This window comes from Ursus arctos, unplaced genomic scaffold, assembly GCF_023065955.2.
Source record: "Ursus arctos isolate Adak ecotype North America unplaced genomic scaffold, UrsArc2.0 scaffold_9, whole genome shotgun sequence".
Lineage (NCBI taxonomy): Eukaryota > Metazoa > Chordata > Mammalia > Carnivora > Ursidae > Ursus > Ursus arctos.
The window spans coordinates 71237158-71255273 of record NW_026623111.1 but is presented as its reverse complement, the minus strand read 5'-3'; the positions used below and the strand labels follow the sequence as shown (position 1 = coordinate 71255273).

General features: G+C 33.9%; 1 protein-coding gene across 6 annotated transcripts in view; it reads right to left on the bottom strand.

Annotated features, from left to right (window-relative positions):
* The window catches only part of CCSER1 (coiled-coil serine rich protein 1), a 1292599-nt gene that overhangs the window by 742362 nt on the left and 532121 nt on the right, over positions 1 to 18116 (bottom strand). For all 6 annotated transcript variants that reach the window (XM_044388078.3, XM_044388079.3, XM_057309745.1 and 3 more), the window contains one exon: positions 11334 to 11411. In XM_044388078.3, the coding sequence (XP_044244013.1) occupies positions 11334 to 11411 (78 nt within the window). The remainder of the gene's footprint in view (positions 1 to 11333; positions 11412 to 18116) is intronic.

Here is an 18116-nt window from a genome sequence, read left to right as displayed (position 1 = left end):
CTTCTAAAATTTGTTTATTACAGAAGTAGATAATTTCAAGACAGAACAGATGAAAGTCACTGCCAGATAAACTAAGTTCATGCTGAGTCTACTTTTTGTAGCATGTCATATTCATGGTCCATCTCAAATGGGCATATTAGTAACAAATCATAGTCTTTGAATTGCACCTTGATTGCTAATCTCTTATTTAAAGAACAATATGTTATAGTACACTTCACACTTACAGGTAAACTCTGAAGCAATGCTGGAGACTATATTTAAAAACCATGAAGGTGGGTGAATGTTTATGATCCAGAGTGTATATGAAATGGTAATACTTAGAGTAAGAAATAAATGCTGCATGTGCTATACATGAGATCAGTTGCTTAAATTATCATTGATAATGATGTCATTATCTTAAATACAGTGTTTACCTTAAGCCCATTCCGAATCTGCTATCTGCAGTAGATGTAAAAAGAGATCTTGTTAATAGCGGTGTGCACAGCCATGATTGCTACCTCTACTATTTTCTTATATCTAGGTCTTCTACACATTCAGGACCAACAGGTGTTGAAGAACACAACACCAACCACGTGTTGACTTCAACTGTTTCTAAATAAAATTATGGCACCTTGTTGGCAGATAGAAAAAATGTTTCATTGATGCCAATCCACTCAGAGATGGATCCCCAAACCAAAGTTGAAGTCCTAATGACTCAGCTTCTTAAAAATTATTTTTTTCAGATTTTCAAGGCTTTTATTGGTTTTAGGATTTTTTTTACAGTAGTTCAACATCTTGTCTTTAATGTGCAAATGAACCCGGAAATGGTTTTCCATGTTCTGTACCTTAATTCTATCTATCCTTCCATGTTCAGTACCTCTACTTTAAATTTAGGCTTTTCCTATAAAATCCCTACTCTTGAAAATTATGAAAGACAATCCAAATCTATGTATCTTGTCGTTTTCTGGGGTTCTGTTTAACTCAACCGCAGATGTGGATCCCTGAATTCAATTTTCCAAGATCACCTTTAACAAATGCTCAGTAAAACTTGTCCGCTAAATATGTCAAAGGGACTCTGACTACAGTAAGCAGAGTATGGCCCAATACTCTGAAGGAAGGCTGAAATAAGCCTTTTTAACAAAGAAAGTCTTCGATCAGTACCACTTGGAGAACTCAAAAAATCTAAGGCACCAACCTAGACAACAACAAAGAAACTCAGATTTAAATTTAAGAAATAAAATGGATATGTGAGCTGGAGATGAGGTGGGAGGTATGACATGATTTTTAGCATGTTTAATGTGGCCAAGTTCTATATCTTGTATGTGTCTTCCTGAAGTCATCTGGACAGTGTGTGAGAAGGATCTGGACAGTAACATGAAGCTAGTATGCAACATAAAGGTATTTGCTTTTTTTCCCATTAAAATCTTTTCCCCTGAGGTTTAATATGTCTGAGAGATACTGAATATCTTTTAACACAAATTAGACCAGATTTGTTTTGGCTTTAATTTATGTAAAAATAATTTTATTTATCAGAATATAAAATTACTTTTTTTCTTACTGTTAGAGCATTCATCATATATCAGTAATATGGTCTGCAAAAGCCAAATAATAGGTATAATAATCATTTAAAATTTAACTTGACAGACCTAAAGGAAAAAAGTTAACATAAAATAATACTTGTATAGTATATCTGTATAACATAACATAGAAAGCATTGTTTGGTAGTTGTTCTTTTAATTTAAATTTTACTTCCAGTATTTATAATCAGGAATTTAGTAAGCTATTTTTTATTTTTTTTATTTTATTTTTTTTAAAGATTTTATTTATTTATTCGACAGAGATAGAGACAGCCAGCGAGAGAGGGAACACAAGCAGGGGGAGTGGGAGAGGAAGAAGCCGGCTCATAGCAGAGGAGCCTGATGTGGGGCTCGATCCCATAACGCCAGGATCACGCCCTGAGCCGAAGGCAGACGCTTAACCGCTGTGCCACCCAGGCGCCCCTAGTAAGCTATTTTTTAAAGGCATAATTCTTTGACATTCTCAACCATAAGATTTTAAGAACTATAAGTTTAGGGGCGCCTGGGTGGCGCAGAGGTTAAAGCGTCTGCCTTTGGCTCAGGGCGTGATCCCAGCGTTGTGGGATCGAGCCCCACTCAGGCTCCTCCGCTATGAGCCTGCTTCTTCCTCTCCCGCTCCCCCTGCTTGTGTTCCCTCTGTAGCTGGCTGTCTCTATCTCTGTCGAATAAATGAATGGAATCTTTAAAAAAAAAAAAAAAAAACTATAAGTTTATTCAAATATGGTGACACTTAAGTGAATTTCCCAAATTTAGTGGAAATTAAAATGGCATTGGAAAATATATTCAAATAAGTACACCGATGAATACATATAAACATTTAAGGAAATCTCCTATTTCCTTCTACACTTTCTCAAACCCAAATTCCTTACACCTGACTGAGAATCTGATAGAGCCTAAAACTGATTAATAAAAGAGTATCACACATCATTTTTATTCAGTGTAGTTGATTAAAGATTGCTGCAAATTTTTGCCATTCCCCCTCAAGAGACAGTTTATTTTCCCTTCACTTGAGTCAAGGTTGGCCTTATGTACAGAAGAGTTGACATAGCAGTCTTTAGTCTATTATGGGATGACTGTGTCTTCCCAAAATTTATATGTTTTTTTTTTTTTTCACATATTTATTTATTTGACAGAGAGCGCACAAGCAGGAACAGCGGCAGGGAGAGGGAGAACCAGTCTCCCCACTGAGAAGGGAGACAGACTGACTGACATGGGGCTCAATTCCAGGACCCTGGGATCATGACCTGAGCCAAAGACAGATGCTTAACCAACTGAGCCACCCAGGTGCCCCTCAAAATTCATGTTAATGTTCCAATTCCTGGTATCTCAGAATGTACACATATTTAGAAATAAGGTCTTCAAGGATGTGATTAAGTTAAAATGAGGCCATTTGGGTGAGACCTGATTCAATACTACTGGTATCCCCATAAGAAGAGGAAGAGATAACAAGGAAGTGCATCCACAGAGAAAAGGCCATGTGAAAACATAATGAGAAGACCATCTGCAAACCAAGGAGAGAGTCTCACTGGAAACCAACCCTACCAGTACCTTGAACTTAAAATTCTAGCTTTCAACAACATCGAAAAATTAAATAATCCAAATAAAAATGGGCAGAAGACATGAACAGACATTTCTCCAAAGAAGACATGGATGGCCAAGAGACACATGAAAAGATGTTCACCATCACTTACCATCAGGTAAATCCAAATCAAAACTACGATGAAACACTACCTCACACCTGTCAGAATGGCTAAAATCAATAATACAAGAAACAAGAGGTGTTGGTGAGGATGTGGAGAAAAAGGAACCCTCGTGTGCTGTGGGAGTGCTAGCTGGTGGTTCAGCCACTCTGGAAAACAGTATGGAGTTTCCTCAAGAAGTTAAAAAGAGACTATCTTGTGACCAGTGATTGCACTACTGGATATTTATCCAAAATACAAAAACACTAATTCAAAGGGATACATGCATCTCTATGTTTATAGCAGCATTACTTACAAGAGCCAACATTTGGAAATAGCCCAAGTGTCCACCAACTGATGAATGGATAAAGAAGAGGTGGTACATATATATAATGGAACATTACTCAGCCATGATAAAAGAATGAAATCTTGCCATTTGCAATGACATAGATGGAGCTAGAGAGTATAATGCTAAGTGAAATAAGCCAGTCAGAGAAAGATAAATACCATATGATTTCACTGATATGTAGAATTTAAGAAACAAAACAAATGAGCAAAGGGGAAAAAAGAGAGAGAGAGAGAGAGAGACAAACCAAGAAACACACTCTTAACTATAGAGAACAAACCAATGGTTACCAGTGGGGAGGTGGGTGGAAGGATGGGTTAAATCGGTGATGGAGATTAAGGAGTTCCTTTGTTATGATGGGCACCTGAGACATATGGATCACTATAACCTAACACCATGTTTACTAACAGGAATTAAAATAAAAGCTTACAAAGAAATAAAATTCTAGCCCTCAAAACTGTGAGAAAATACTTTCATTTTTAATTTTTTTTTAGCCACCAAACTGTGGTACTTTTTATTGCAGCCCTAGCCAACTAATATGCTATCCTTAGAAAGATTTGCTTCCGAGGTTGGCCATTGGTTGGCCTCTGAGAACCTGACTGGTAACTAGTGCCCTACACTCATATCAAACTTCCCATAAATAGTAAGAGTGGCTGTTGTACACCTGAAACTAATATAACATCACATGTTAATTATACTTCAACAATAAAAAAGAATTGTAGTAAGAGTAGCTCACTGTGCCTAAGAAATTTGTATAAACAATATTGTTAATGCTGAACACCAGACTTTTTTCTAGGAGTTTGGAATTTCTGTCTGTTCTAGGTACAGGGTTCCTATGTGAATCTTTGGGTGCTGAATTGCTAATGGGCTTTATTGGGTAGAAGTATCACATACATTGCTGGAAGAGTATGTTTGTTCTTTATGACTACATACTGAATTCTCTGAGTCCTTCTAGCAAATATCTGAAGGCTGAGGCAGTTTCAGGGACCACTAACACACTATGTGAATGCTTAACCGATAGAAAGATGTGGAGGTGAAGCTGTATGTATCTGCGTCTTTTCCATAATTGGCCTGGCAGCTTCTACTTCTTGGAACATTGACTATGGGTGAAGCCAGATGTCATGTAACAAGTCTAACTACTTTAAAATACTGTGAGAAAATGCTGTTAGAAAACTCAAGCTATTCTGTAAGAAGTCATCCTGAGTATCTACTCCACTTGAGCCTTCAGATAACTACATTCTCCACTCCCTTGTAAAGCCCCAAATAAGAACTGTCTAGATAAGTTTAGTCAACCTAGAGAATCATAAAGAACAATAAGAAATTATTGTTTGGGGCACCTGGGTGGCACAGTTGGTTGAGCGTCTGACTCTTGGTTTTGGCTCAGGTCGTGGGTGATCTCAGGGTTGTGAGCCACGCTCAGTGCAGAGTCTGCTTAAGATATTCTCTCCCTCTCTCTCTGTCCCTCCCTGCTGTGCTCGTTCTCTTTCTCTCTCTAAAAAGTGAATAAATCTAAAAAAAGAAATTATTGTTTTAGACTGCCAAGTTTTGAAATGGTTTATTACACAGAAACAATCATTTTATTTTTAATATACACATTATTGATAATAGGTCCTTCTTAAAATCTATTACCAATAGGAAAACATGTGGTGCCATTTTGTATTTAAAATTATTATTATATCATAAACATATTCCTTAAATATACAATCACAGTGTGACAGCAAAAGAAATAAAAATAGGGGAATAGAGAGAACATTAGAATCAGGAATAATCTTCAACACTGATCTTTTTTGATATACCATATATAATCCATTAAAAAGTCCTGCAGATTCACATTTAAAATATGTCCCAAATCCCACCAATGCTCACCCTTCTCAATCTTTACCACTCCAGGTTAAGCTGCCGTCATCTCTCACCTATGGGGGCCTTGATGTCCTTCTATCATGTCTCCAAGTCAGAGTAATAGTTTTAAAATAAAGTCTATCTATGCCATTCTTTTTCACAAACACTGTAATGGTCTCACATCTCATGTAAAACAAGATCTCGCGTCTTTCTTTGACCTACAAGGCCCTTCATAATGTGGTTTCTCTCTGACCTGATCTCTTATTACTTGCCCCCTCATTCACTCTGCTCCAGGCACAGGTCACTCTGTTGATCCTGAAAAGGCCAACTGTTCCACCTCACTTGCACTTTTTCTCAAGTGTTCTTGAGAAAGTGCTTTTGCACTTTTTCTCAAGCTTCTTCCCATAGATGAGTGGCTTACCCCCTTTCATCACTATGGTCTCTGCTAAAATACCCCTTAATGAGAATGGCTTTCTTTGGCCATCTGTTTGAAACAATATCATAATTTAGAGTCACTTTCTGCCTTCCAAACCTTGCTTCATTCTACATCACACCCCTATCATCTGATGTGTTATATCTTTATTTGCTTATTGTCTATCTCTTCTCACTAGAACCCAAATACCATGAAAACAGGAACTCAGTCTGGGTTGCTTACATTGAAACACCACTGCCTAGAACATTATCAAGCCCAACTCAATAAACTGATTCACTAAAAAATGAATGAACGAATGAATGAAAGAACAAATGGATGAATGAGTAGATGACACAGTAAAAAAAAATGATCAGAAATGCAGAATATACCATTGGGGGTTATTTTTGGGACACAAAAAAAGTGATTTCCAGTAATAAGAGAGACCATTAAATTCACTGAGTGAGAAACAACAACCATAAACACACACACAAAACCCCAACTCTGTGCAAGATAGATGACAGTTGTGGAGGTTGTGCCATTATCTGACTCCTCTCTCCTGGAGTCTCCACATGTGCTCTTTCTATTATATTGTCAGACAAAATAAACTGACACTACTTAGCATACTGACATTATAACATATAAAGAGTAAAATAGCAACAGTGCTTTGTTTACAATGCGTTTTTTTTTCCAGTATGTAATGTGATTGCACAATGCTCCTCCAGTGGGGCTTGCATTTAGGAGGTTATCAGGTTAATTTGTGGAGGAAGGTCTGGGAAATTAAAGAAAATATACTACAGTGCATTCCTGATGAAAAGATGCCATATGTCCTTATGCATGCAGATCTATTAATTATGTATTTCTTTTTTCCAAGTAATGTTTTATTATATTCACCAGTTTTCCCTTAAGACAGATTCATTGTATTTACTCCTTCTCCCTCATAATTAATGAACATTTCCATTAATTATTTTTCATACAAGGAATCTGATATATGAGCTTATCTGAATACTCAAGGGCAGGAAATAAATAGCATGCCTTCTAGAAATGAATATTAAATACTATTCTTCAGCAAAGTAAAGGATTTATGTTTAAAGTGCATTACTACTCTCACATTTGGAAATAAAGTGCAAGGGATTAAGTGGAAATAATTCTGCTTCATGTCATTTATAACATACAGAACCTCTTGCCTTAAACTTAGACATACCTGTTCTACAAAACATAATAGTTAATACATATACTGATACTATGCGCTACTTGAAGCACTTTCTGTTTGTTAATTTATTTAATGTTATAATAATCCAATGAAGAAGAATTTGCTGCTGTTCCCATTTTACAGATGGGAAAATTAAGACACCAAGTAACAACAGGTCAAGGTCATACAGATAGAAAGTGTCAGAATTGAGATTTGTCCCAGAAGTCTCCTAACTAGGCTAAGATTGCTTCTAATATTCTCAACTCCTCTGCTTTCTTAAAAATAAATATTGCTCTTAAAGTAGAAATTAGTGATCATTATAGAAACAACAGACAAACTTAAAGTATGATTCACCAAATAGTTAGTGGTTGATAGGTGTGTATTTTCTGGGATTATCATTTTTTTCTACACATTTTTTTATTTTACATAAGTGAGAGCAAACTACGTTTGTTACTAAGTACTGAGTTTAGGCTCTATGGTCAAGCAGAATTAGCATCATTTCTTTCCCTAATATCCCAGGAGTGCATGACAAGATGAAATTTTTTGAGACATTAATTTATTTATTTCCACTTCCTTGTCCTTTGCTTTAATAAGGTGTCTCTGTGCTTCGTAAAGTGAGGTTTGTATCAGGTAAGAAAAATCTTCAGACAGTTCAGACAATTCCCTTCCTCTATTCTGTTTCTAAAAAGTATGTTGAGAAGATTTTTTTTTTTTTTTCCAGGCTCTGGTTGATTAAAAGAGAGAGGAATAATCTCCAAGGGAAATTGGAAAAAAAAAAAAAAAAGGAACTTCTTTAGTCTAGACTAAATGGTGATTTCTGGGGATGAGAAAAGGGAGTCTAAAAACTTTGGATTTCACAAGGAGAGGAGACTCCAGAAATATCCCAGAACCACTCTGGGTCAGCACCTGTGGAAGGTGGCTGGGTCTCCAATAGGGTGGCCCCATTGTGGTTTCTAGGCACTAGATGCCCAATCTCATTAGATATTCCACAAACCCAAGTATCACAGAAAAGCAGCAGTCAATGGGCCAGGAAGGGCAATGAGAAAACTACATTTGTTTAAAATTAGATTTTGAAAATTGGTGAATGGAGCATATTCTTTAGTGCCTTTGTGTACTCTTGAAGCAGAGTGTAAAGAAAAATAGAGTTGAATTCATTTCCATCCATTGAATTTATCACAAGATAAGGATAAATGGGAAAGGTTGGATAATACATTTTATTAATATATCTAATCAAAGAAAAGATGATTTTTGGAGAAAAACAGACTAAAACCTAGAGATCATGCTTCAAGGAAGTACAAATAAATTTTAAAATAAGGGATAAATATGGTTGACGAAAAGAACATGGTCCATAATAAAGTGTACTATTATGGAGGGGTCAAGAACAATAAGCTAGCTTCAGCTTCAAGACTGTTAGTTCCAGGGATGGACTGAGGCTGCTAATAACTGTGTGTATACAAATAAATTAAAAGGATCATCTTATTAAAGAACAGTAATATTTGGTGACCCCAAGGCATTAGGCCTGGAATATCTCTGACTGAGCTTAACATAGGGAGAAAGGAGGCAGGTTAGATTGGAAGTGATTAGGTTGATAGAAATCAAGGAGAACAGTAGAGAAGACAAAGATAGAATAGTAGGGTGGAATGGACATATCAAAGTTAACAATGTCAACTTGGTTCAGTGTTATTCTATAAAAAGAAGCATAAACATTGAATTAACAGTTAAGCGGTATACTCTCTTTTTCTCAAACTCAGAAATAACTGATCTTGAAATTTTATGATTCTATTATGGTTATTTGATAAAATATTATTCCCACCCACACAAAATTAGTTTTGTAATGATATTCTGGTAGAGAACAGACCACTTGTGTAAGTCACCCTGAATGCTTTATTAAAAAATAGAGGTTATACATTTGCCTTTTGTTTCCAAATATATGTCCATAACAATTGCCCAATTATATGAACTTGGAATCCTAGAAATTTCTTAGCACCAAGAGTGTGACTGGGAAGTCTGTAAGTTTATGGTAGTATATGTAGAGAACTGTGCATCATACATCTTTTTCTATGAAGGGATACACTCAAACGCTTTCATAGCCTGGCATGCCTACAATAGATAATGATGAGAACAGTGGTGAAAAAGGAGCTTTACTCCTTGTTTACAAAAAAAGCTCCTCATTTACAAATGCAGGAGCTTTACTTCATAATTTCAAACTTTAGTTTTTGACACTATTAAACACTAGTGGGATGTTTTTATATATGATAGAAAATACAAAAATAAACATAAATAATATTCCTTTCACAAAAGAAGTAAATTAAGAGGCACTATAACTACACTGGCTACCAATGCTAATATTATATATTATAAGTGCTTAGAAGTTTTAATTGCTTATAAAACCACTTACATACATTACATACATGGGAACAATATTGATCTCTTAGAAGCAGTCACGGAAACTAAAATAATTATATTTATATTAGCATTGTGTCAGCATATTTTGGAATATATCTGACCTCTTCTTTTACTTCCATTAAAAAATACATTAATTTTCAAGGAGTATGGGCCATTATCAATATATTACAAAGAGAAAATGGTTTCTAGTAATGCTTTGAGAATTCAATTAAAATCTTGTTAAGGATATGATTCTTCCGTAAATTTTGTCCCATATACCATAAGAAGGAAACATTGAGTAACACTAAACTTTGAAGTGTGGGTATTTTCTTCTTTGTTGTAGAATAATAGACTTCTCAAAAATGTAATCAGGATACTATCCAGTATTTAACAATTCTCTGATATAAAATAACCTTTTAACAATTATTATTGTCTATCATTTTTTTTAAAGATTTTATTTATTTATTCGACAGAGATAGAGACAGCCAGCGAGAGAGGGAACACAAGCAGGGGGAGTGGGAGAGGAAGAAGCAGGCTCACAGCAGAGGAGCCTGATGTGGGGCTCGATCCCATAACGCCGGGATCACGCCCTGAGCCGAAGGCAGACGCTTAACCGCTGTGCCACCCAGGCGCCCCTGTCTATCATTTTTTAAAAAGATTTATTTATTTATTTTAGAGAGAGAGAGAGAGAGAGATGGGGGAGGGGTGGGAAGGAGTGGGAAAAAGAATCTGCAGCAGACTCCCTGCTGAGTATGGAGCTAGATGCAGGCTCAATCTCAGGACCCTGAGATCATGACCGGAGCTGAAATCAAGAGTCAGTTGCTTAACTGACTGAGCCACCCAGGTGCCCCTTGTCTATCATTAAGGAACAAAGCATCTATAATTACAAAACTAAAGACACACAATGAAATTCATAACTTTCTATTATTCTCATTTTAACTACACAGCAAATATTATTTAGAAATCAATACCAGGCACTGTACTAGGTTTAAGCAGTATGAACTTGAGTAGGTTACTCTCTTCATATGAAAAAGAAAAAAAAAAAAAACCCACAGTAATAAACAATTTTATGATAAAATCCCAAAATCATGAAAATCATAATGAATTCCAAAATGCATATCTACCTGTCTTTAAACCAAATTAAACGGAGACTATTGCACATAAGTTAAGTGTATCATTCCAATTTTCCAAGTTTTTCTTCCCCATGATCTTAAGGATTGCCTTTATAATAATTTCAATGAAATCCAAACATCCCGGGTACAAATACAAAATAGCTGATCTACGAGCTCTGTTTAAATAGACACAGCTAATCTTAAACAGCAAAACAAGAAAATGACTTCTTACTTGTAATACATATAGTCTCCCCAGCTGGAGAACCATACTCCTTAATTACTTATTTACATTTTTCCTTAAGCATTTTAAAAATATAATGTCTTTGGAGGAATGATTCTGTATTTCAGTTTTTGATTTGATCATCATTTTGTAAACAAAATATTTACATAATAAATAATACATAGTAAATAAATATTTTCTAAATGAGCTAGAGTCATCAACGAAAATTTAACCAGCAAATGAAAATGTAACCACTCAATGAGGGCTAAATAATTCATCCTAAATTTATTACTTAAATTATGATAAACAAGATTCAAAACCTCTAATTCACATGACATCAAGCTATTACAAAGATAGCACTGTTTCTTACATGCAAGGCAAATGATGTAGTCTATAGTATTAACTTCTATTCCAAACTGCATTTTTACTTACCAACCAGAATGACAACAAAACAACAACAAAGATTTTACCATCTGAAATTAGATCCTTATGTATTAAAGCAGTTTACCTTACCATCTATACCATGCAATATTTTACTAAAGTACTTGAGTATCCTAAAAGTATCATAAATAATTATTTTTTGTTTATTTTTTACCTTGAAAGGCAATGGCTCTTCAGTCAGAGGACTAACAGGAAGTGAAGTGGTGCTACTTGCTGGGCTCATATCTGCACTCTGCAAGGAAAACACAACTGAATTAAAGAGATACATTTTGGTAGTTATCTTTATTAATCCTAATTTAGAATCAAATCCTTCTTCTTAATATAAAAACAAATAAATGAATGAAATATAGGTATAGAAAAATTCACATATTATATACTGAATCATTCCTTATTTAGAAATAGTTAACTGAAAAATTAGCCTAATTATCACTTCTTAATGTACATTTTAAGTGCATTTTATTAAATACCATCAACATCTTTGTGCCAAGACAGTATTTAAAATTTTATTTGCTTACTTTAGATGTTGGCGCCCCCCCTTTTTTTTTGAAAGTTATACGGTATCTGTGATGATTCACGATCTTGTTATTTCGATGTCTTTCAGGCTGATTTTCAAACATATATTTAAAAGTATTACTCACTTTTAATTAGTGAAGATTTAAATAATTCTATCCAGTTTTTATTCATTATGAAAACTACATCTGTCATCAATATCTAATTGCAAAATGAATATTAAATTTTTAAATTCCCATATACATAGCCCCTGACAGTTTATAATCTTTCTTACATTCTGCTAAACAAAACAAAAAGAAATGTTAAGAACAAAGGATACACAAAAAGAGAATTATTGGAATGTTGCTAATGCTGTTCTTCTAGCCTTGTAAAAATGTAATCAATTAAAACTCCTTAAATAAGAGATTAGCCTAAGAAAAAGAAGTATGGGTTAGAAGCTTACCATTATTTTTTCTAAAAGCAAGAAAAAAATACTGGTAATAGGTAGCAACAGAAGTTATGTTACTATATCCTTAACTCACTCTGTCAGAATCATTCTCCCTTTTAAGTAGATAAGCAAATAAAACACTGAAAAGAATGAACAGCAACATATTTCAGCTTGTTTACCAACTGTGCACGCACTCATACACAGAAAATTTTGCAGTGAAGATTAAAGCAAAAGAATGGATTAATTTTGATTGCGATAAGGGAATAAGTAGACAAGTTTGGCTGATTTAAGTGCCAAAAAAGAACACATTCAGAGAATAGATGCTACAACTGTTACAATTCTTAGAGTCCCTTTCCATTCATGAGGTTATTTCCAATTCATTTGATTTAGGTGTACCATAAATTGGATACACTTTAAAAATCCTTAAAGCGGGATTATTTCTGACTCTATTTCAGCAGCAATGCATAAGAACTATAAACATAGTTTATACTCAGGATAATTTTTATATAACATGTACTGTACCCTAGTTCAGAAATTGACCCAAGACTGCGCATTGACTTAAATTGTCTAAAGGAGGAAATTAGGTAAAAACTGAACAATAATCTACTGAAGGAAGCAGAAAAATACATAAACTAGATAATTGAGGTGAATTAGCTACTGACTTAATTTCTAAATTTATTCAGAACTTCTTGTCCATTATTTGATCAAAATCAGGAAATATTCTGAACTGCTGACTTTCACTATCTGATTATATGATATAATAGAGAAACAAAGGTTTTCTTAGGAATGAATTTACCACAGGATTCTAAAATTTAAAAAAAATTAGTGAAACTTTTTTTTTCTAGACTAGAAAAACAAGACTCCTGAGCTGTTTTTCTCATTAGATTTCTCATGAGAAATTAAGCAAATAATAGAACACAGTTCATATGTAGTTGAATTATCTGGTATTTTCCTGAAGAATTGGTATCCTGCATAGTATATTAAAGGATCATGCCCTTAAAAATCATATATTCAGAAGACAGAGATGACATTCAATTGTGAAAATTTAAAAGCCTGTATCATATTCTTATTGATGAAAATTTTTGAACTTCTGTAAGAACATGAACCAAAATCAAGCTTCATGGTTAACTTCTTTTAGGGTCGAGGTCTCCCACAACTTCCCAGAAATAAATGTGTCATTCTAAGCACTGTTAGAAACCAGACTCTAAAATTTGCATCATCTAACCTTGATTCTTTGAATGTCATTCTTAGAGAAAACTGTGTTCCAGTTTTCACTTTCAAATCCATCTTATAGCATGACACTTAATTTTATTGCTCTTAGAGAATCTTGAGAAAAATGTTTTAAAAAAACAAATCAATCTTATATGACATCTCATATACTGCACTTAATTATCAAGTTAAAAAATACAAAGCAAAAATAGAAAAACTGTATCTTCATTTTTAGCTTATTGTTTTTCCATTTACATTTCAGTGATCTGTAATTTAGGTGCTATTCCAATTTGCTTACACTTCTAGATATCTGATACTATCGTAAACCCTTCATATATAAATCTTATCCATACTTCATACTTTAATTAGCTTACTCTTTCATTTAATGGTGGCAATTTCAATGCAATTGCACATCTAAATACAAATTAACAAAGTACTTCATAAGCTACATTTGAAGCTTTTAAAAGCTAACAGTGTATGTTCTTTCATAATTTTCTTCAAAAAGTATTTTGTTAGAATTATGGCTTTATCTGCTTTTGATGTATTTCAGATACTTTGGAAATGGGCAGTTCTTAATAATATGAAAGTGGCTGTCTTTGGAATATAGAATTATTTTGTAAAATAAGCAAATCAGCTCAACAAAAGGAACCTCCTTAATTCTTATGTAACATATTTTGACTTTCTGACCCAGTGGAGACTGCACGGGATGGTTTTAAGAAGCCTATCCTAATTTCAACAAGTGTCCTAAAAATCTGATTTCCTGGTTCTAAGCCCAATTGATCCCTGCTTCTTTCCCACACTAGGGTGATAAATAATATGAACTTAGTATCTTTCCTATACTTAAAAATGTTTTTTTCACCCAAATTGGTAGACTTTCTCCCCATTTCTATTGCATACATTCTAAGTTTTCTTTTATTTTTCTTCAAATTGAGCTTAATGTTAAGTGTAACCTTTAAGTTTAACAATAAAATCTAGACAAGTATTTACTTTTGAGCCTATCAGAGATATTCTAGTGAAATTTACCCTCTTCTCATATTGTTCTCCAGAATTCTTTCTATTCATCTAAGTTTGCAGAAATTATTCACTTTGTTGTTGCTGTTCCCATTATACAATTCCCCTAAATTTACAAACTACCTCATCCCTCACCTCCAACCCATTTTCTTCTTTAAATCAACGCTATTGAAGTATAACATACTATACTGAAATGCAACTTTTAAAAGTATGTGGTTAGATGACTTTAACAAATGTATACACATGTGTAACTACCACCAAAATCAAGATATAGAACATTTTCATCTTCAAAATGTTACCTCATGTTCCTTTGCATTCAAATGCTACCCCTTCCTGGTCTTAGGCAACAATGATATGCAGTATCAAACTATAGGTTAGTTTTGCCTTCCCTAGAATTTCACATAAATGGAAATGTATAATATGAACTCTTTAATACCCAGCTTCGCTCATTCAGCAGAATTATTTTGAAATTCATCATGTCATGCTGTTGTATATTTCAGGATCCATCCTTTTAAATGTAGTGCAATATTTAATGGCAAACCACAATTTGTTTACCTAATCACCTGTTGATAGAGTTTGCATTGCTTCCAGTCTGGGACTATTACAAAGAAAGCCATGCTAAATGTTTGTGCATATATCTTTTTGTGGACATGTATTTTCATCTTTCTTTCTTTCTTTCTTTCTTTCTTTCTTTCTTTCTTTCTTTCTTCTTTCTTTCTTTCTTTCTTTCTTTCTTTCTTTCTTTCTTTCTTTCTTCCTTTTCTTTCTTTCTTTGATTTATTTATTTATCTGAGAGAGACAGAGCGAGCGCATGAGCAGGGTGAGGGGCAAAGAGAGAGGGAGAGGGAGAGAGAGAATCCTTAAGCAGACTCCCCACTGAGCATGGAGCCCCAAGCACGGCTTGATCCCAGGACCCTGAGACCATGACCTGAGCCGAAATCAAGAGCTGGATGCTCAACTGACTGAGCCACCTAGGCACCCCTGTTTTCATTTGTCTTGGTTAAATACCTAACAGTGAAATTACCTGGGTCCTGTGGTAAATTTATATCGATTATTATGCCAACTTCATTACGAACTGACAAAATGACAAAAGGGTTGTAATACATTGCACTTCAATTTGTATTGTATCTCACTAATATGGGCATTATCATTTTTTCTTTTCTTTAATTTTAGCCATTTCAGGGATCTGTAATGGTAGCTCACTGTGGTTTTAACTTTCATTTCTGTAGATAACTAATGATGTTGAGCATCTTTTCATGTGCCTCTTGACCATTATTGTTTTGTGAAGAATCTGTTAAAATATTTTGCCTATTTTTCCTTCTGATTAGGTTATTTGTATATAAATCCTTTGTCATATATATTTATTATAAATATTTTCACCCAGTTTGTGGCTTATATCTTTATTTCCTTAATACTGTCTTCAAAAGAACCAAAGCTTTCCACCTTTTTTTTTTTTTTATGGTTTATACTTTTGGTGATTTACCTAAGAAATCTTGTCCTACCTCAAATTCACAAAGATTTTTTACTTATGTTTTCTGCTACCAACCTTTCAGTTCATACATCATGGCTAAAAAAACAGCATAGTTAGGATTCTATTCTTTGAAAATGCTTTTGCAATTTTTTGGTACATAACACACATTAAATAACACTAATATTTGTATTGTACACAATCCAGCACAAGATTTTCACAAAGATTAATTTGTATTTTAACAAGTTACCTCAGACACGTTAGCCAGTCCCACTCATTTGATGGGAATCTGACAGTTACCAGTGACTTAACATACTTTAATTACAATAAACAAAAATATGGAGATATTATCTGCTTGTGGGTTTGTCAAAGGAAGAGAGGAAGCCTTTGCTAAAATACTGAAAATTTTAAATTAGTAAAAGAGAGCCTCATCAGTGGTGATTATGGAACTTCCTGGGCAGATGAATGGAAGAAGGTGAGAGAAATAAAGTTTTAGGTGGGAAGTAAAATAGAAATGGCAAAAAAAGCAATGTGTCTATCTTCTCTTTCTGTTGACTCATCTTTGAGGAAAAAAAGAGAGCACAAGTGGAAATAGAAATCGCTATTTTAAATAAAATTCTCAGAGTACTCCCCTCTTGTTCAAATTTCTCAATGGAATAAAAAATGATTTAAGTACATAGAAGTTCTGCAAATATCATGCCACTGTGGCATATTAAGAGCTGCCACAGAAGAGGAAAACAGTGGCAGGAGGCTGACTAGAACTTTCTTAGCTCATATGAGATGACTCCTAAAAATGTATATGAATTATCAAGGATAACTTATCAAGAGGTTGGAAATAGCAAATAAATGACCTCAATGCAATCTTCAGACTCAAGTATCTAGTACCAACTCTGACTACTAACCTCATATCTACTTTGACTATCAACACTGATTGCAGAATTACTAGAAGTTATTATTGATGAAGAAATAACTGTCTAAAAATAAGTATATAAAATATAAGTATATTAAAATAGCATTTATATTAAAAAAATCCAGAAAGTGAACAGAATTTGCAAATTACAGTAGATGTTCTTTCCCAAATAGATAACGAAAGAAACATTTTGATGTAATAATAATCATGTTCTCCCAGGTTATATTTCTGACCACAGTTTAGGGGAATGGTATATTATCTGTTATTATAAACAGTGCTTTAAAAGTTTGGCTAAAAAATCTAATCACTCTCAACTAACACTGCTCAACTCTTAATGACCAAAGTGTACAACTGAGAGCTTTGACACTCAATATACCATCACTAAAGAAATAGAGAAATTAAAGGGTAATAGATGTCATTAATACTTACTAAACCAGAAAAGAATGTTGATACTTTGAATGACGCATCTTCTCTAAGCTTCTACTATTTTTATTATTAAAAAAAACCACGCACTCATTGTAATAGCCTTGACAAACATAGTACTCTGTTCTTTCTTTTGACATGAAGAAATGAATTCTCAACTGATTCACAAATTATCTATACTTGATACTGTAGGTAGGTATAAAATTGTCAAGTCACCATTTATATAATAATATAAAAATTAAAATTAAAATTCAGTTTTGAAATATACTTTATTAATTCATAAATTAAGGAGTTACTTTTTAAAAAATGCATTTTACTATTATTTTTAAGTAATCTGTACACTCAACGTGGGGCTCAAACTCATGATCAAGAGTCACAGCTCTACCAACTAAACCAGCCAGGTGCCCCAGGAGTTACTTTTTATCCATGAAAATGAGATAATTTTTTACAAGTATTGATAATATTTTTATTATATAAGCCATATTATATTTTCCCTCTGATTTTGGGAGGAAACGTGCTAATTTTATCAAATAAAATATTCTTTATTAATGCCCAATGCCAGATATGCCTTTCTTCTAATATAGGAACCATGGCTCCTTGGAGAAATTGCTGATTCCAGGAATGGGGCGAAGAATGTACTAGGTGATTCTAGACCATCTTGTTGTTCCAAAAAGTAAGAATATGCTCAAAAGATAAAAGGATGGGGTATGCCAAAGAGATAAAGGAGCCAATGTGAAAGAGCTCCAGCCAGAGCTGGAACAATTTGAGCAACAAAATAAATAGCATCGTACTGGAGTTATAATTTGAAGGTTAAAACAAAATTTTAAAAATCATGAATTCATATATAAATAAGGAACTGAATAAATAAATAATTGGAGAGAAAAGTCAAATCTCTCTTACAGAAGAATTCCAATTAAGCTATGCAGATACTCCCTCTCTTCAAGATGTAGCATTCACACCCCACCCCACAACCAACCTC